Raw genomic sequence first — 17,604 nt, forward strand, 5'->3', positions numbered from 1 at the left:
TTCCTTGTACTTCAAATCTCTGATTGTGAATCACCGTAAAGGTTCCTCTTGACACTCCATTCACTACTTACAATATCCCTTGTAACTCAGTGATCAGAACTGGTGTCGTCTGACCAGAACTGGATGCAGTGCTCAAAGTGCAATAACAAGCTGAAGCAGAGTTTGACTAGATTCAAGATCAGAGTCAAAAACTGTAGTGCTGGAAAAAGACAGCAGGTCAGACAGCATCTGAGGAGCAGGAGAGTTGCTGTTTCGGGCATAAGCTGATTCAAGCCCAGACCAGGTTAATGCAACTGATAAGATGGGCATTTCTGAAAGTATTACATTCCTAACATTATTAAACGCTGTGATGCACCTTCATAAAGTTTATACACTTGTAAGTTCTATTCCATAGCTAGCTTATTCAAACTGAAAAAAAAATCTCTTTTACCTACTCTGCTTATAGTGCTGGGTGTGTTGTTTCAGGTGCTGGGTACCACATGGTAATCGTGAAGCAACCTCATTGTAAAGTCGCTAATATTACCGCACTTGTGAAGAGCCTCGTACCCAATGCAGTCATGCAGACCAATGCTGGTGCTGAGCTGTCGTACATACTCCCAAATGAAAGCACTGACAGGTATATTATGGCAGAAGGAATCTCACCAATCATGGTCTGTGGAGCCAGTTTCTGAAAGTGTGTTTAAATAGGTGCACATGGACGCACTGCTGTGAACAACAGCATTTTTAAAAACCATTCCTTCATAGAATTTGAAATCACTGGCCAAGCCAACTTTATTAATCACCTTTAATTGCTGTTGAGAATTTGGTCATGAGCCATCTCCTTAAACTGCTGCAATCTATATGATATATGTACAGTTACAGAACTGCTAGAAAGCTCCAGGATTTATTTCCAGTGATAAGAGAATGAACAGCAATATTGTTGCAAGTCAGGATGCTGTGCAGCTTGGAGGGGAACTTGCGAGTGGTGATGTTACTATGCATCTGCTGCTTTGAGCTTGTATATGTTGGAAGCTGTGATTTTGAAGAGTGCTGTCAAAGTGTTGGAGTGTTGCCAGTTCATCTAATAGACAGTACACCCTGTGGCGGTGAAGGGAATGAAAGTTTAAATTGTTGAATGTGGCGTGAACCAAGTGGCCTGCTTTGTCTTGGATGATGTTGAGCTCCCTGAGTGTTGTTAGAGCTGCACTCTTCTGGGCAAGTGAGGAGTATGCCATCATGCTCCTGACTCATGGCGTACACATGGCAGACAAGCTTTGAGGTGTCAGGAGGTGCGTTATTCAATTGCAAAATTCCTAGCCTCCAATCTGTACCGTTAGCCAACAGATCTGCTCCTTTAATCACTCTATATCCATCTGCGTCTCTTCTCTAGGATCACTTAGCATTTCTTTATGCAACAAAACAATCAGTGGATGACTTGCATTCATTCTTTAATGTTTGATACTTCCTTTTCTCCAGCATTTATCTGAGATAACAAAATCAATCTGTAAACTGTACTCATTTACAATTTTCATCGAGTGTACATTATTTCTCAAATTATTAATAATAGAATGTACAATTGGTGAGGATTTTATTTTCAGAATCCTTGTATAAAATCTCACTCTCAATATTTTAAAAAGTTGAATTCTATATCTAAATTCAGAGTTTCAGCAGCCAACATTCGCTTAACAATCTTCTTTATTTTCTTATCTCAAACCAAAAGAAGGCATTTCCAATTTCTATTGCTAAGAAATATTAAACTAACAGCAATAGCACACCAATCAGGAAAATTAACATTTGAATGATTGCTTGAAATAACCAGCTTTACATTCTTTGGGCTATCTAAAGGTGGAACTTAAAATATTCTTTTATCTAGATTTTTTTCCAATGTTTCATTTTACCTTAAAGCATTTTAAACTTTAAGATGTTTGTTCATAACATGTAGCTCCAACATGTCAGAGATAGCTTCTGTTTACTCCGAGTGTCCAACCATTCAAGATCCACCATTTCTCCCCTCCTTTTCAGATATAATATCAGCTTTCTACTGTGATTTCGTAAAATTAATCAGGATGCATGTAACACTCTCTACTAAAGATTTTTAACTTAAATTTGTTTTGATATACACAGTTTACTATCAAAACAAATATATTTAAATCCCTGACAATCTCCATTCTCATTTTTAAATGTCAATATTTTCCTGTTTTTGTATCTTTGCCTCAAGTACATTTGACAATCTCTGAAAATGCGTGAATGTTAATTCCATGAGTAGGTGAGTGTCAGTCCCTGTGAGTGTGTTGGTCCCCATGAGCGAATGCGCAGCTGTGTCAGTATTGGTCTTGGTGAGTGCACAGGTGTGTCAGTATCGGTCTTGGTGAGTGCACAGGTGTGTCAGTATTGGTCTTGGTAAGTACGCAGGTGTGTCAGTATTGGTCTTGGTAAGTGCACAGGTGTGTCAGTATCGGTCTTGGTGAGTGCACAGGTCTGTCAGTATTGGTCTTGATGAGTGCACAGGTGTGTCAGTATTGGTCTTGGTAAGTACGCAGGTGTGTCAGTATTGGTCTTGGTAAGTGCGCAGGTGTGTCAGTATTGGTCTTGGTAAGTACGCAGGTGTGTCAGTATTGGTCGTGGTGAGTGCACAGGTGTGTCAGTATCAGTCTTGGTAAGTGCGGAGATGTGTCAGTATCAGTCTTGGTAAGTGCGGAGATGTGTCAGTATCAGTCTTGGTAAGTGCGCAGATGTGTCAGTATTGGTCTTGGTAAGTGCGCAGATGTGTCAGTATTGGTCTTGATAAGTGCGCAAATGTGTCAGTATTGGTCTTGGTAAGTGCACAGGTGTGTCAGTATCAGTCTTGGTAAGTGTGCAGATGTGTCAGTATCAGTCTTGGTAAGTGCGCAGATGTGTTAGTATTGGTCTTGGTAAGTGCGCAGGTGTGTCAGTATTGGTCTTGGTGAGTGCGCAGATGTGTCAGTATTGGTCTTGGTAAGTGCACAGGTGTGTCAGTATCGGTCTTGGTAAGTGCGCAGATGTGTCAGTATCAGTCTTGGTAAGTGCGCAGATGTGTCAGTATTGGTCTTGGTTAGTGCACAGGTGTGTCAGTATTGGTCTTGGTAAGTACGCAGGTGTGTCAGTATTGGTCTTGGTAAGTGCGCAGGTGTGTCAGTATTGGTCTTGGTAAGTGCGCAGATGTGTCAGTATCAGTCTTGGTAAGTGCGCAGATGTGTCAGTATCGGTCTTGGTAAGTGCGCAGATGTGTCAGTATCGGTCTTGGTAAGTGCGCAGATGTGTCAGTATCAGTCTTGGTAAGTGCGCAGATGTGTCAGTATTGGTCTTGGTAAGTGCGCAGGTGTGTCAGTATCGGTCTTGGTAAGTGCGCAGATGTGTCAGTATTGGTCTTGGTAAGTGCGCAGATGTGTCAGTATTGGTCTTGGTTAGTGCACAGGTGTGTCAGTATTGGTCTTGGTAAGTGCGCAGCTTTGTCAGTATTGGTCTTGGTAAGTGCACAGGTATGTCAGTCTCGGTAAGTGTGTAGGTATGTTGGTCACAGTGAGTGCGCAGGTGTGTCAGTATTGGTCTTGGTGAGTGCACAGGTGTGTCAGTATCAGTCTTGGTGAGTGCACAGGTGTGTCAGTCTCGGTAAGTGTGTAGGTGTGTTGGTCCCGATGAGTGAGCAGGCGTGTCAGTCTCAGTGTATGTGTGATAGTGAGTGCACAGGCATGTGGGTCTCCATCAGTGTTTGGGAGTACGCAGGTGTATTAGTCTCTATCAGTATGTTTGAGTGAGTGTGCAGATGTGTGTCAGTCTAGAGTGTGCAGGTCTTTGTGTGAGATTGATTGAGATGTGTCAGTCTCAGTGTATGTGAGAATGAGTGCACATGTGGGTCCGTCTATGTGTATGCATGTGTGTGTTAGTCTCAGTGTGTCTGTCTAAGTGAGTGCATGAGAGTTAGTGAACAGGTGTGTTAATCTAGGTGAGTCTGCAGATTTGTGTGAGATATTCATTAGATTAGATGAGATTACCTACAGTGTAGAAACAAGCCATTTGGCCCAACAAGTCCACACCAACCCATCCGAATAGTAACCCAACCAAACCATTTCCCCAACCCTAAATTTATCCCTGACTGATGCACCTAACACTATGGGCCAATTCACCTAACCTGCATATCTTTAGACTGTGGGAGGAAACCAGAGCATCCGGAGGAAACCCACGTAGACATGGGGACAATGTGCAAACTTCACATAGATAGTTGCCCAAGGCGGGAATCGAACCAGAGTTCCTGGCACTGTGAGGCAACAGTGCTAACCACTGAGCCACCATGCCACCCCAATTGGGTGCTTTGGTGTGTCAGTCTAGATGAGTGCACAGGTGTGTAAATTTCAGTGAGTATGAGAGAGTGAGTATGCAGGCATGAAGATCTCAGTAAGTCTTTGAGTGAGTGCACAGGCTTGTCCTTCTCTGTGAGATTAAGTAAGGAGCTTTGTCAGACTTGGTGTGTGTATGTGTGATAGTGAGCGCATATGTGCATGGCTCTCAGTAAGTGTTTGAGACTGAGTGCACAGATGTGTTGGGCTCTGAGTGCACAGTTGTGCCCATTTCAGTAAGTGTGTGAGAGTGAGTGCGCAGGTGTGTCGGTCTCGGTGAGTGCGCAGTTATAAAGTAATAGAATCATAGAGATGTACAGCACAGAAACAGACCCTTTGGTCCAACACATCCATGCCAACCAAATGTCTTAAACTGATCCTAGTCCCATTTGTGTGCCTTTGGCCCATAACCTTCTAAACCTTTCCTATTCATTTACCCATCCAGATGCTTTTTAAATATTGTTATTGCACAAGTCTCCAGCACCTTCTCTGGCAGCTCATTCCATACATGCATCACTTCTATGTGTAAGAGGTTTCCCCTTAAGTCCCTTTTAAATCTTTACCCTCTCACTTTAAACATATGCCCTCTACTTTTGGATTCCCCTACCCTGGGGAAATGACTTTGGATATTCACCCTATCAATGCCCCTCATGATTTTATAAACCTCTCACGTCCCTCCTCAGCTTTCAATGCTCCAGCTGTGATGGTCCCAGTGTGCGCACAGGTGGGTCGGTTTCAGTGAGTGCGTACGCAGGTGTGTCAGCCTTGGTGAGAATGCTCGTGAGTGTAAAACAAACGTTTGTGTCTGTATGTGTGTATTTGTTTGGTAAAAGCACCTCTTGTTATGCCGATGACAATCACTTTGCTGCAAAGGTTTTTTACACTTGGAGCAGCGGTGGGATTGGTCTTATAGACATCACTCACAGCAGCAGCAACCCTTACATTAGAGGTTTGTCTTGAAAGTGCTATGATTCAATATACTTACATCTGTCTTGCCGATAGGTTTGAAGACCTTTTCTTACAACTTGAAATGAAAAAGGAGAAGCTGGGAATTGCCAGTTATGGAGCTTCAATCACTACCATGGAAGAGGTGTTTCTAAAGTGAGTGTGAGGTCTGCCATTTTGCAGTTAATTTTACTGCTTCTGTTCTCTCACCCCTCTCTCCAGAGACATTTTATGTGGGCATAGAGCTGATGGGGTTTGTGGATGTTGAAGATCATTGTCACTTACCGGTCTACTTTCTGAAGCCATTCTCGCTAGCAGGAGCTCTCAGATCTATATTGTGTGGTGCATTAACGAAGTGTGCAAAAAAGTAGCTGAAGTGCCATCACTGGCAAGAGGCTGCAACCATAAGATGACAAGTTTACGTAGGCATCTTTCCTGTCTCTAATTTGCTCCCTTGTCTTTCCTTCCCTTGGATCTTCCTTCCTGTCACTTTCTCTCCTTCCTGCCTTTCTTTCTCTCTCTGTGTCTCTCCTTTCTGTCTCCCTCTCTGTGCCTGTCTGTTTCTCTCTCTCTCTCTGTCTCTCCCTCACTCCCTCTCTCACCCCACCCCGACACTGTTGTACTGTTTGCCTCTCCCTTTAAAACAATGACAAATTGCTTCTACAAATCCCAGAAAACATTGCATCGTTTCAACATTTCATTTTGATTCTCATGGGGAACACCACAGTGAACAAGTCCAGCAGAGCAAAAACATTTTGACTGTGACAACCTTCTTAAGTAACAAGTATCAACTATTGTAATTGTGGTCTCACTAATGACCTATATGGTTATGGCAAAACTTGCCAAATTATAAACATCATCTCCTTTGCTATAAAGGCAAATATTTCATTTGCTTTCTGAATTACTTACTATACCTGCATGCTGGACGTTTTGTGAATCATGTGTACGCAGATCCCTGTGTACCATAGTATTCGTAGTCTCTTTCAATTTAAATAATATTCAACTTTCCTATTCTTCCTGACAAATTTCCCAACTTCACATATTCCTATAATATGCTCCATCTGCCAATATTTACCCATTGACTTAACCGAGCTGTTTCTCTTTACAAACTCTTTGTCGCCTCCTGATGCCTTTCTTTCCTCCTTGTCTTCATATTATTTGCAACCTTAGTTATGACACTGAGGTGAACCCTTCTGTTAATAAAACCAAACATCCAGCTCACCTGGGTGTTTACCTTGTGGTCAAGCTCACCTTGTGAGTGACACAGAACTTCCAAATTCCACTATTTAAAGAAAATGACATCAATTTATTTTTTAACTCTAAAAATGAACATTAAACAACTGTTCACAACTTTAAGCCAACCTTTCTCTTAACTGCTTATTTCCTGCCTCCAACTCTCTAACAAAATGCTGTTCCAGTAAGACATTTATTAAAATGACATGAACTTAATTTCAAAACCACATAGCCATTATCATCTTCTGTGACTTCACCCAGCTGCTGAATTCCCTGGGTTGTCTTCTCAATTTTTACTCGAGTATGTTTCATGTGAAAAGGGACCTTTGATAGAGAGTGTTTCCTAATTTCTTGGATCTGTTTCAATGGTAGTTTCTCTCCAATTTTCAAAGTGCCCACATTTTTATACTTCCAAAATTGGATCATGTCATTAGTATGATGTTGGCAAAACAATAAATTCAAATGCGATTGGGTTTTAGTATCCTGAGGCATAATTTAAACCGATTGGTTAAATTTGAATTGTTGTCAAAACAGCAACCAAAACTCAGGCATCTAATTCACAGCCAAATGTTATATATTTTCAATTTTCAGATACACTCTGACACTGCCAACTAGACATATACACAGGTGCTTGTAAGCTCTCAGTTCAGAACAGCTCTCTTAAAGGTACAGTACACACCTTCAACATCATAACACCTCCCCCCTTAAGAAAAAATGAACCATCATAATGAAAGGATGGCTTCATTTTGTTTTAAATTCTTAATCCCTTTACAATGAAATATATAGGTAATTAATCAAAGTTATTCTTTTCATTTTAATTTCTGCATATATATATATATATGTAAACATTGGAATCTATCCAATCTTATCTATACATTTTCCTTTAAATCCACAGTAACACATCTGCTATCATATTTTTACGACGCACAGCATGTAGAATTTGTAAATTAAAAGTCGGTAACATAAGACTTCAACAAAATAGTCTCATATTTTTGTCATTAAATTTTTCCAAGAATGTAAGAGGATTGTAGTCCGTGTACACAACCGTCTCTGACACATTGTTCGTCACATTAACATTAAAATGTTGTCAGGCCAGTACTAAACTCAATCATTCTTTTTCGAATGGTAGAGTATTTTCTCTAATGGGTGTTGAGTTTCTTTGAAAGTAGCTAATTGGCTGTTCAATCCCATCATAATCATCCAGTAGCAGTACAGCTCCAATTCCCATTTCGATAGCATCGATTGTAACTTTGAAGGGTTTCAAAACATTTGGTGTAGCTGAAACTGATGTCATGGTTAATATTGCTTTTAAATTCTCAAATGCCTCCTGGCATTGTTCTGTCCACCAAAATTTTGTGTTCTTCTTTAGTAAGTCTTTTAACGGTGTCACCACACTGCCTAAGTTTGGAACAAACTTCCAATAGAATCCATTTGGTCCCAAATATCGAAGCACCTCTTTCTTTGAGAATGGCCATGGAAATTTTTCAATGGCCTTCGTCTTTGCATTCCTTGGGGTCAATCTTCTATGACCAATGTTATGTTCCAAGAATGTCAACTCTGCCCTTGCAAATTCTGTTTTCTCTGACTTTATTACCAGTCTTGCTTCTCATAATCATTCAAAGAGTTCTGCCAACTGTACCATGTGATTTTTTTCCATGACTCGCTAAAGGTTACTACATCATCCTGATAAACTGCACAATTTGTTAATCCAGCCACAACTCTGTTCATGAGTTTTTTCAAAGGGCATCATTTTTAATTGCGACAGCTTATTTGGGGTTACAAACCTCTTTCGCTTTCTCTGCCAATAACAATGCAGTAAGTCCAACTTTGTGATGTAAGTGGCTTGTCCAACATTCTCTCTGCAGTCCTCCAATCTTGGTATTGGATAGGAGTCTGATTTAGTTACGGCATTGACCTTCCGATAGTCCACTCAAAATCATTGAGTCCCATCAAGTTTGGGAACTAACACAATTGGCGAACTCCACTCACTCTGACTCGTTTCAATGATATCTTCATTGAGCATTGCATCCACTTCCTTCTGGAGGAATTATGTCTGTCGGGGTGTTGTTTTATCAGAACAGCATTCCCTAATTCCACCTCATACACTGTAGTATTAGAACTCCCCATCTTATTCCTGCATATTTCCTTATACTGCTGCAACAAACCTTTCAACTCTGTTCTTTGCTCTTGAGACAGATAGTTCACTAACCTATCCCAAGCCTCAAGGATTTCCTCATTATTTAATGTACTTTAAGGCACATCAAATTCCACAAAATCTGGATTTGATTCCTCAGTCTGTGGGGCAGTAACTAACACCTATTTCTCCAGTTCCCTGTCTCCCTTTCTAGAGTGGCATGGTGGCTCAGTGAATTGGCCATGCTATATTGCCCATAGTGTTTAGGGATGTGTAGGTTAGGTGTATTAGTCAGGGGAAGTGCAGCACAATAGGGTAGGGGAATGGATCAGTGTGGACTTGTTGGACCAAAGGGCCTGTTTCCACGCTGTAGGAGTTATGTCGGGGTTCTATGATTCTATTATAGTAAAGTTTCAACATATTCACACGACATACCCGATACAGTTTATTTTTTATTCGGCATCTTTACCAGATAGTTTACCGGACTTGACTTTTTCTCAATTTGATGGGGACCACTAAACCTGGCTTTGAAGGGATCGCCTACCACTGGTAACAACACTAATACGTCATCCCCAAGGAAAAAACGTCCAAACTTTAGAGTTTTTATCTGTCACCTGTTTCATGCTATGCTATGCCCTCTTAAGGTGCTGTTAGCTAGCTCAACTACCCATTTTGATCTCTCCCTCACCTCAGATACGTAATCCAGGTGTGACAGCTCCGACTTAAATCCTATCAATTTTCATTAATTAATTTCAAAGTCCCTCTCACTTCATGTCCAAATATTAACTCAAAGGGAGTAACTTGAGTAGATTCATTTGGGACATCTCTAATGGTAAACAATATGAATGGGATACCTTTATCCCAATCATTCAGGTAATCCTGACAGTACGCTCATAACATGGTCTCCAGGGTCTGATGCCACGTTTCCAAAGCTCCCTGGGATTCAGGATAATATGCACTTGATTTAAAGTGCTCTATGCCTAAGGTCTCCATGATTTCCTTAAACAGCCTAGCAGTAAAATTAGACTCTTGGTCTGACTGAATCTCTCTGGGTAGCCCATACTGTGTACTCCTGCACCATACTTTTTGTCTTCACGCTCCATAATGGAATTGCCTCTGGAAATCTGGTAGACGCATCCATTATAGTTAGCAAGTACTGGTTTCCACTTTTAGTTCTCAGGAGGGTACCTACACAATCAAGCATAACTCACATGAAAGGTCCTTCGAATGTGAGAAATAGTGCTGGTTTTATTACTGCCTGTGGCTTGCTTACCTACCATTTGGCACGTATGACATGTATACAAAATTTAACCACATACTTATGCAGTCCAGGCCAATAAGTGCTTTTGTACCTTAGCCTGAGTCTTCCTCACACCTAGGTGACCCTACTGATAATTCATGTGTTATGCGTAATAATTTCTGTCTGTATGCTACCGGCAATACAGTCTGGTGCACATCTGGCCACTTCTCCTCTGTACTAACCTGCCGTGGTCTCCATTTTTGTCTTAGGATTATCTTTAAGATAATTACCCTCAGGAATATGTTCTGATTTCTTTTCTGAGTATGCACTATATATATAATATATCTTTTATTGTCTTGTCTTTCTGTTGTAAGTCCATTAGCCTTTCAGGACTGAACACTTCTGCCTGACCCTGTACCTGTCCAGGTTTTTCCTGCACCATTACATCAAACAGGGTGTCAACTGAACTGAACCTCAACTTTTTCATCTTTCTGTTTAGTTTTTGCTTCTTGCTGTGACTTCTAACAGTAGGACCTTGTTACTACACAGACTGGAAAAATTCCAGGGTATTTTTCTCTTAACTCCTCAGTTCTCTGGTCTTCCTTTTGCTTCTTCACAACAAGGAGTGTCACTCCTGCCTTGGATCCTGCTAAATCATTCCCAAGAACAAACTGTATTCTTGGAACAGACACTGTCAATCACCCACTGTGAGATGTAATGCTGACATGCAATGCTTCACCAGCTCAACTATTAATAGCATATGCTTCCCAGACTTTGGCTGATGCTAAATGAAGATACACCTTGATACAGAGGAAGATTTGGCGGTAATCTTTGGTGTGAGAAAGTTCCACCAGTACCTTTAGGGACATAAGTTTGTAATGGGAATGGACCACCAATCCCTGCTAGGGCTACCTGAAGAGGACAGGGCCATCCCACCTGCAGTGGTGGGCTCTTACTCTGAGTGCTTACAATGACAAGTTGTAACACTGTCTGGGCGGCCATGTGATAAATGTGGATGCCTGAAGCTAGCTCCTAATGGTGGATACACTATGGCAGGTGCCACCACTGAAAGTGTTCATTCTGGCTTTAAACTTTCTGGACACCCTTCTGCTCATCTCTGACGGTATCAGACTGTGTATATAAGAAGATTCCATCCTGGCAAAACTAGAACAGCTGGTAGTGGTGGAAACAAAAGGGTCATCACAACCAGGATTGAAACGTTTCTGGACCTCGCAAGACTAGATCACCGTTGAGGACAGCATGCTAATTTGGAGAGCAAGAGTGCTTGTCCCAAGCAAAGCCCACCGTCAGACATTGGCTGAACTCCAGCAGGGTCATCCTGTGGTTTCCAAAATGAAGATGTTGGCAAGAAGTTATGTCCGGTGGCCAGTATTGGATGCCAACACATCCATATTGGTGGAGTAGTACCCAAAATGCCGACAAGGACAACTTGCCAGCAGTAGCTGCACCACATTCATGGGACTGGCCAAGTAAAGCCTGGATTCAGTTATATGTCGACTGCGCTAGTCCTTTCACAGGGTCTATGTTTTTAATCATTGTTGACGCCCATTCAAAGTGGTTGGATATGCATAAATTTCATTTGTAAAATGTGGGGATGATTGAAAAGTTGTGAGCATCTTCTACAATACACGGACTCTGGATATGTTGATCACAGATAATGTGCAATCATTTGCCAGCAAGTAGTTTTGAGTACTTCCTAAAGTTGAATGGCATTTGGCATGTAAGAACAATTGCATCCGTTGTCGGATAATCTGGTGGAAAAAGTAGTCCAAACATTGAAGGCAGGCTTAAAGAAACAGACTACAACTTTGCTCAATACCAAACTGTTTCAGTTCCTGTTTGATTATAGAACCAGCACTCATGCATTTGCAGGGACAACTCCAGCAGAGTTGCTAATGTGGAGAAGATGCCACACCAGATTAAATTTGATCTTCCCGGACCTTGTAGGGAGGGTGAAATGGCATCAGGAACACAAATGCTGGCCACAAGACTCTTCTACACAAGAAAGGCAATTTACTTCATGGGACAAAAACTGCTGTTGACACCATGGGAATGGCCCTGCGTGGGTAAGAGGCATGGTTGAAGTGAGGACGGGAGAGGAGATCCTAAACAAGCATGTGGATCACATGATAGCTTTAACCTCTCAAGTGGATCAGGACAAAACATACCCAGCCACTGAGAACATCCAGCAAGGCTGTAGAACCTATGGGTTCTCCCTGTCCTCCCAGTTTCGAAGAAACCTCTGAGGGCTTAACGGACACAGCAGATGTCACAGCCATTACCACCTGCAGAAGAAGATAAATTCCTGCTGAGACGTTCCAGGGGCAAGAGTGGGGCCACAGTCCAATACACAATGGCAATATCTGAGCTAGAGTCCGAGCAACCTTGGGAGATGCTACAGGAAAAGGAATGGGCCTACATCCCAGGACAGAGGGAGGAAGGTACTGATTGGAACGAGGTCAGCCAGCTGGACCTCATTGAATATGATTTCCCAGATTGGGACAGTTAACCTGATCTAATCAGAGGTTCCTGTCTGACAGATGTGTCGGGGTTCTGCTGACTCGAGGAGTGGGCTCTGTGAAGGCTAGGTCAGTGTCATGTACAGTGCACGTGTAAATTCCTGAACATATCTCGCAGCATGCGACACGCTACAACCTCAAGCCTTGGACAAAAAAGAGAAGGCCATCTGCCAGCTTAAGAACAAGGCTGCAGGAGGAAATGAAATTCCCGCTGAGGCATTGAAGCATGGAGGCATAGAGCCCCCAGTGCAGCTATATACCCTCGTCTATCTTATTTGGAAGGAGGAGAGCATCCCGAACGAGCCCCCAAACTGTTACGACACAGGAGTGAACCCCTCTTTTAATTAAAGCAAACACCCATTAAAGCTCACCTCACCTCATAAATCTGTTCAAATATGAGTAACAGAACTCCAAATCCCACTATTTAAAGAAAAAAAATCAATTTTTTTTAAACTCTAAAACTGAACATTAAACACCAACTGTTTACAACGTTAAGCCCCCCTTTCTCTTAACTGCCTATTACCTGCTTCCAACTCTATAACAAAATGCTGTTCCAATAAGACATTTATTAAAATTACATCAACTTAATTTCAAACCACACAGACGCTGTTGTCTTCTGTGACTTCACTCTTCTAGCTGCTGTATTACCTGGATTGTGTTCTCACTTTTTGCTGTGAGTATGTTTCATGTGAAAAGGTACCTTTTGATAAAGAATGTTTCCTACTTTCTTGGATCTGTCTTAATTGCAGTTGCTCTCTGTCCAGTTTTCAAAATGGCCACATTTTATTACTCCCAATATTGGATCATCTCCTTAGGTCGATGTTGGCGCAACAATAAGTTCAAACTTGATTGGGTTTTAGTATCCTGGGGCATAATTTAAACTAAATTATGGTTAAATTTGAATTGTTGTCAAAACAGCAACCAAAACTCAGGTATCCGTTTCACAGCCAAATGTTCCATATTTTCAATTTTCCAATACACTCTGGGACTGCCAACTAGTCATATACACAGGTCTTTGTAGGCTCTCAGTTCAGAACAGCATTCACTCTCTCTTAAAAATCCAGTACATACCTTCAACTTCATAACACTATATAGTTAGTCCCTTCATGTAAGTCATTAATGAATATGGCTCCTTGTTTCCCACGATGTTTCCCTCCCTCCCATCACTCTTAGCCACCTTCCCTTCAGTTTTGTACTCCCTCCTCTCTCCCCTTCTTTACCACTCTCCTGTCATGCTTTTCTCTTTTCCAGCTCTCTCTCCTTCTCATCTTCTTCCCTTCTCACTCTCTCCCTCCTTTCGTCCATCTTGTTTCTTCCATCCCTTCTCACCTTCCCTCCTCTTTCTTGTTTCTCTCTCCTCTCTGCCTCTTACCACATCTTTCCCCCCCTTCCTCCTGTCTCTTCTTGTCCCTCTTCCACAGACAGATTTAGTTCATGTACCCCTGTTTTCTAACCCCTTTCTAATGCCGGTTTCCCTTTAGTTGACTAGCCACTTCACATATCTCCTGTTTTGATTGCAGCTGCTGATTCTTCTGGTGTTGAGGACTGTCTCCAGCTTTTAGTGTAATATTATTTTTCTGTCTATGGCTGTGGCCTTTGACAGGGTGGGGAAGCTGGTGGACTCCAGCATGGACATTCAGGCAATCCAGCTACCAGCAATACAATACCAGCATGAGCGAAGGATGAGTGACTGGTCGGTTGGAGAGAAAACCAGCCTGAGTGACTTAATGGACGCTACAGATGACAGTGACCATCATCTTTCCAACAGCTATTCTTCTATCAAACTGAACACAGGGGTAAGCACAACACCTGCAAGGCATTCTGAGTTAAAGGGGCAGGCATCTCCCATAATTCTAAAATATACTTATGGCTCTGCATTATTCATAGATAACCTATGACAATTCTATTAGAATTGTCTACCCTTTCAATCTGGTATAAAATCAGACAGTATGCAATATGCTCTTCAGCCCCTCGAGTCTGTGCTGCCTACCGAATCCCATTTTCCTGGAGTAGGTCCATAGTATTGCATGTTGTGACATTTAAAGTGTTCATCCAAGCACTTTTTTAAGATTGTAAGGCAACCTGCCTCAACTATCTTCCCAGGCAGTACATTCCAGGTCCACACCAGCCTCTGGGTAAAAAGTATTAATCCACCTGCCTTTCACTTTAAAACTTCTTGACTCTTCAACTAAGGAGAGCAGCTGATTCTTTTCACCTTGTCCTTGCCCATCATAATCTAACACATCGTTATCAGGACCGCCCCCCCCCTCAACTTTTTCTGTTCTGAAGAAAGCAACCTGAGCTTACCCAGCCTCTCTCCATATCTGAAATTCTCCATCCTCGGCAAAATCCTGGTGAATCTCCTCTGCACCCCCTCCAGAGCAATCACATCCTTCCTACAGTGTGGTGCCTAGACTGTATACAGTACTCTAACCAAAGTTCCATACTGCTCCAACATAACCTCCCAGCTGTCATGCTCTGTGGCTTGACTGATGAAGATAGGCTACCTATATGTCTTCTTAGCTACTGTATTTGAGAATCTGTGGACAAGCTCTCCCAAAATCCCATTGTCCTGCCATTCACTGAGTACTCCCTTGTCATGTTACATCTTCCAATGTGCATCACCTGCACGAGTAAAAGATCCACAACTGCTATTTTGAAGAAGAGCAGGGAAGTATACCTGGTATTGGGGCCAATATTTATCCTTCAATTGACATCACTAAAACAGATTAGCTGGTCCTTACCACATTGCTCTTTGTTGGATCTTGTGTGTGCAAATTGGCTACTGCATTTCCCCCAATATAACAGTGACTATTTTAAAAAATACTTTGTTGGCTGAGCCCTGTAATGGGGAGGAGTGGTGATGTTTCTATTGAATTCTTTTGCTCTGTAAATCCTTGACAATTCTCCCTTGTCTTGTGCAGATCATCCTCTATTTGCAGCAGTTCTATGCCATGCTTATGAAGCGAGCAACATACACCTGGCGGAACTGGAAGATATTCACAGCCCAGTTTATGGTCCCACTGATTTTTGCCTGCTTTTCATTGATTGTTGCCAAGACATTTCCGGGTCCTCAGGATTCACCTCCATTAAACCTGACTCTGGAAAAATATGGGCCTACCATTGTTCCTTTTTCATTGAGACATGTCTACCAGAAACTGACTAAACGTTTGACCCAGGCTTACAAAGAGGTGGGAGAAGCACAGCTGAGCATGCCAGTACAGGTAGAAGGTGAGGCACTTCATGATTGCCCAAACCCCTCTGATTTTTCTTTTTCAAATGATTTTAAAAAGATAAGTCATAAATAAGTACTTCTGTGGGATCATAGCAAAAAATCTTTAATTGACAGGCAATCAAACATTGCAGCATTGATTCTGATTACTGAGCAGTACACTTTCTCAGCTTTGTTGAGGCAATACTTTTCTGATTTCGGATACAAACAATGATGCCTGTGCTTTATTGCAATTTTAGAGCTCCATGCTTCATGGCCTTTATAAGAAGAGGTGGATCTACTGGTCTTTCCATCCCTTCTCCAGGTCCATTAAAAAGAACAGGGCTTGTGGTATGCCTCTCACTACTCCAGGACCAGTACAAGAAGAGCTGGAGCAAGTGACATTGCATCTTCCACTAGCTATGCTTCAGTTTTTGCCCAAGATGTTAACATTGGTAGCACGTAAGAGGCTGTTGGTGGCACCAAATTCTGCACCTTCCAATAGGTAGATCTTTTACACAAGACCTACTTCAAAAGGAAACCCTTTTACACAAGATTTCCTCCACTTGGCATTCCTCTTACAAGATCTCCTCCAACAGATAAACGTTTTGCACATGATCACTTCCATTAGGAACCTCCCTTACACCTAATTCCTTCCAAAGTTGATGAGTCAAATTAATGTCTTTTGTGCCTTTGATTGTAATGCATGACTGCCCTTGGTTGCACTCTGAGTGAGACAATTGTGTTTATCATCTAGTTTCTGACAGATTTCTGTTGCTTTATTCTTACAGGCGATATTATTGATTATCTGTTGAATAATTCAATTAAGGAAGGAAGTTCCTTTAATGAACAGTGTGTAGTAGCTGCTGATTTCCATGACACACTGACAAGTGGAACCACAATACGGGTTTTATTCAATAACCTGGGCTTTCATACTTCTGCTACTTCTTTGATGTTAGTGGACAATGCCTTATTCAAGATTCTGGTGGGGCCAACAGCATCAATCAGTACCACCAACTATCCACAACCCCGCAACATTACAGAACAAGCATTGGAACAACTGAATGAGTATGTACTCAGCATTAACCTTCTTATGGAACTGGTGCAACCAATAATTGGGAGTGAGTGCACTATGTGGTGTGGTACCAATCATGTAGAACAGCCACACCCTAGGTTTGAATCCTGATGCATGCGTTCAGCCAGAGGTGCCATGGTCACAAAAGGGAATAATTAGCTGGTCAATACTATCTCGTTTCAGGTTTCTAACTTACTACCTGACTGCATGGGGGTGCTGATTCCACCAGTAAGTGCATTCAACTACTAAATATTCATATGCACACCCAGCAGCAAGAACAAAACAAAAATCAAGAAATACAAATAGTAGTGTGCCATTCACTCTTCAAGCCTGTTTTACCATATAATTGAGATGACTGATGCTCAAAATCAACTCTACTTCCCTACTCAATTCATATTTCCTTTGATTTCCTTATTGTTGAACATATTTGATAACTGAACGTCCACAACTTCTTTGGTAAAGAAGTCCAAAGAATCAAAATCCAGTGAATGAAGAAGTTTTTTTCTGATCTTAGCCCAAATTTTCGTTCATAGTTATAAGGTCATGCAGCATGGAAACGGACCCTTTGGTTCAACTCGGCCATGCCAACCATCATCCCAAACTAAACTAGTCGCACTTGCCTGCATTTGGCCCATATCCCTCCAAACCTTTCCTATTCATGTGCCTATCTAAATGTCTTTTAAATGTTGTAACTGTACCTGTATCCACCACTTGCACTGGCAGTTCATTCCAGACACGAATGTGTAAAAACGTTGCCCGGCATGTCTTATCTAAAGCTTTCTCTTCTTGCATTAAAAATATGCCCCCTAGTTTTGCACTCCCCACCCTAAGGAAAAGATCCTTGCTCTTCACCTTAGTTATGCCCTTCATGATTTTATAAACCTCTGTAAGG

At 41.8% G+C, this 17,604-nt stretch overlaps 1 protein-coding gene across 3 annotated transcripts in view; it reads left to right on the top strand.

The window, feature by feature from the left end:
* The window catches only part of abca3b (ATP-binding cassette, sub-family A (ABC1), member 3b), a 115,139-nt gene that overhangs the window by 50,632 nt on the left and 46,903 nt on the right, over positions 1-17,604 (top strand). For all 3 annotated transcript variants that reach the window (XM_072559638.1, XM_072559639.1, XM_072559640.1), the window contains 5 exons: positions 466-616; positions 5,337-5,435; positions 14,030-14,222; positions 15,351-15,657; positions 16,429-16,705. In XM_072559638.1, the coding sequence (XP_072415739.1) occupies positions 466-616; positions 5,337-5,435; positions 14,030-14,222; positions 15,351-15,657; positions 16,429-16,705 (1,027 nt within the window). The remainder of the gene's footprint in view (positions 1-465; positions 617-5,336; positions 5,436-14,029; positions 14,223-15,350; positions 15,658-16,428; positions 16,706-17,604) is intronic.

Source organism: Chiloscyllium punctatum, chromosome 40, assembly GCF_047496795.1.
Source record: "Chiloscyllium punctatum isolate Juve2018m chromosome 40, sChiPun1.3, whole genome shotgun sequence".
Taxonomy (NCBI): Eukaryota; Metazoa; Chordata; class Chondrichthyes; order Orectolobiformes; family Hemiscylliidae; genus Chiloscyllium; species Chiloscyllium punctatum.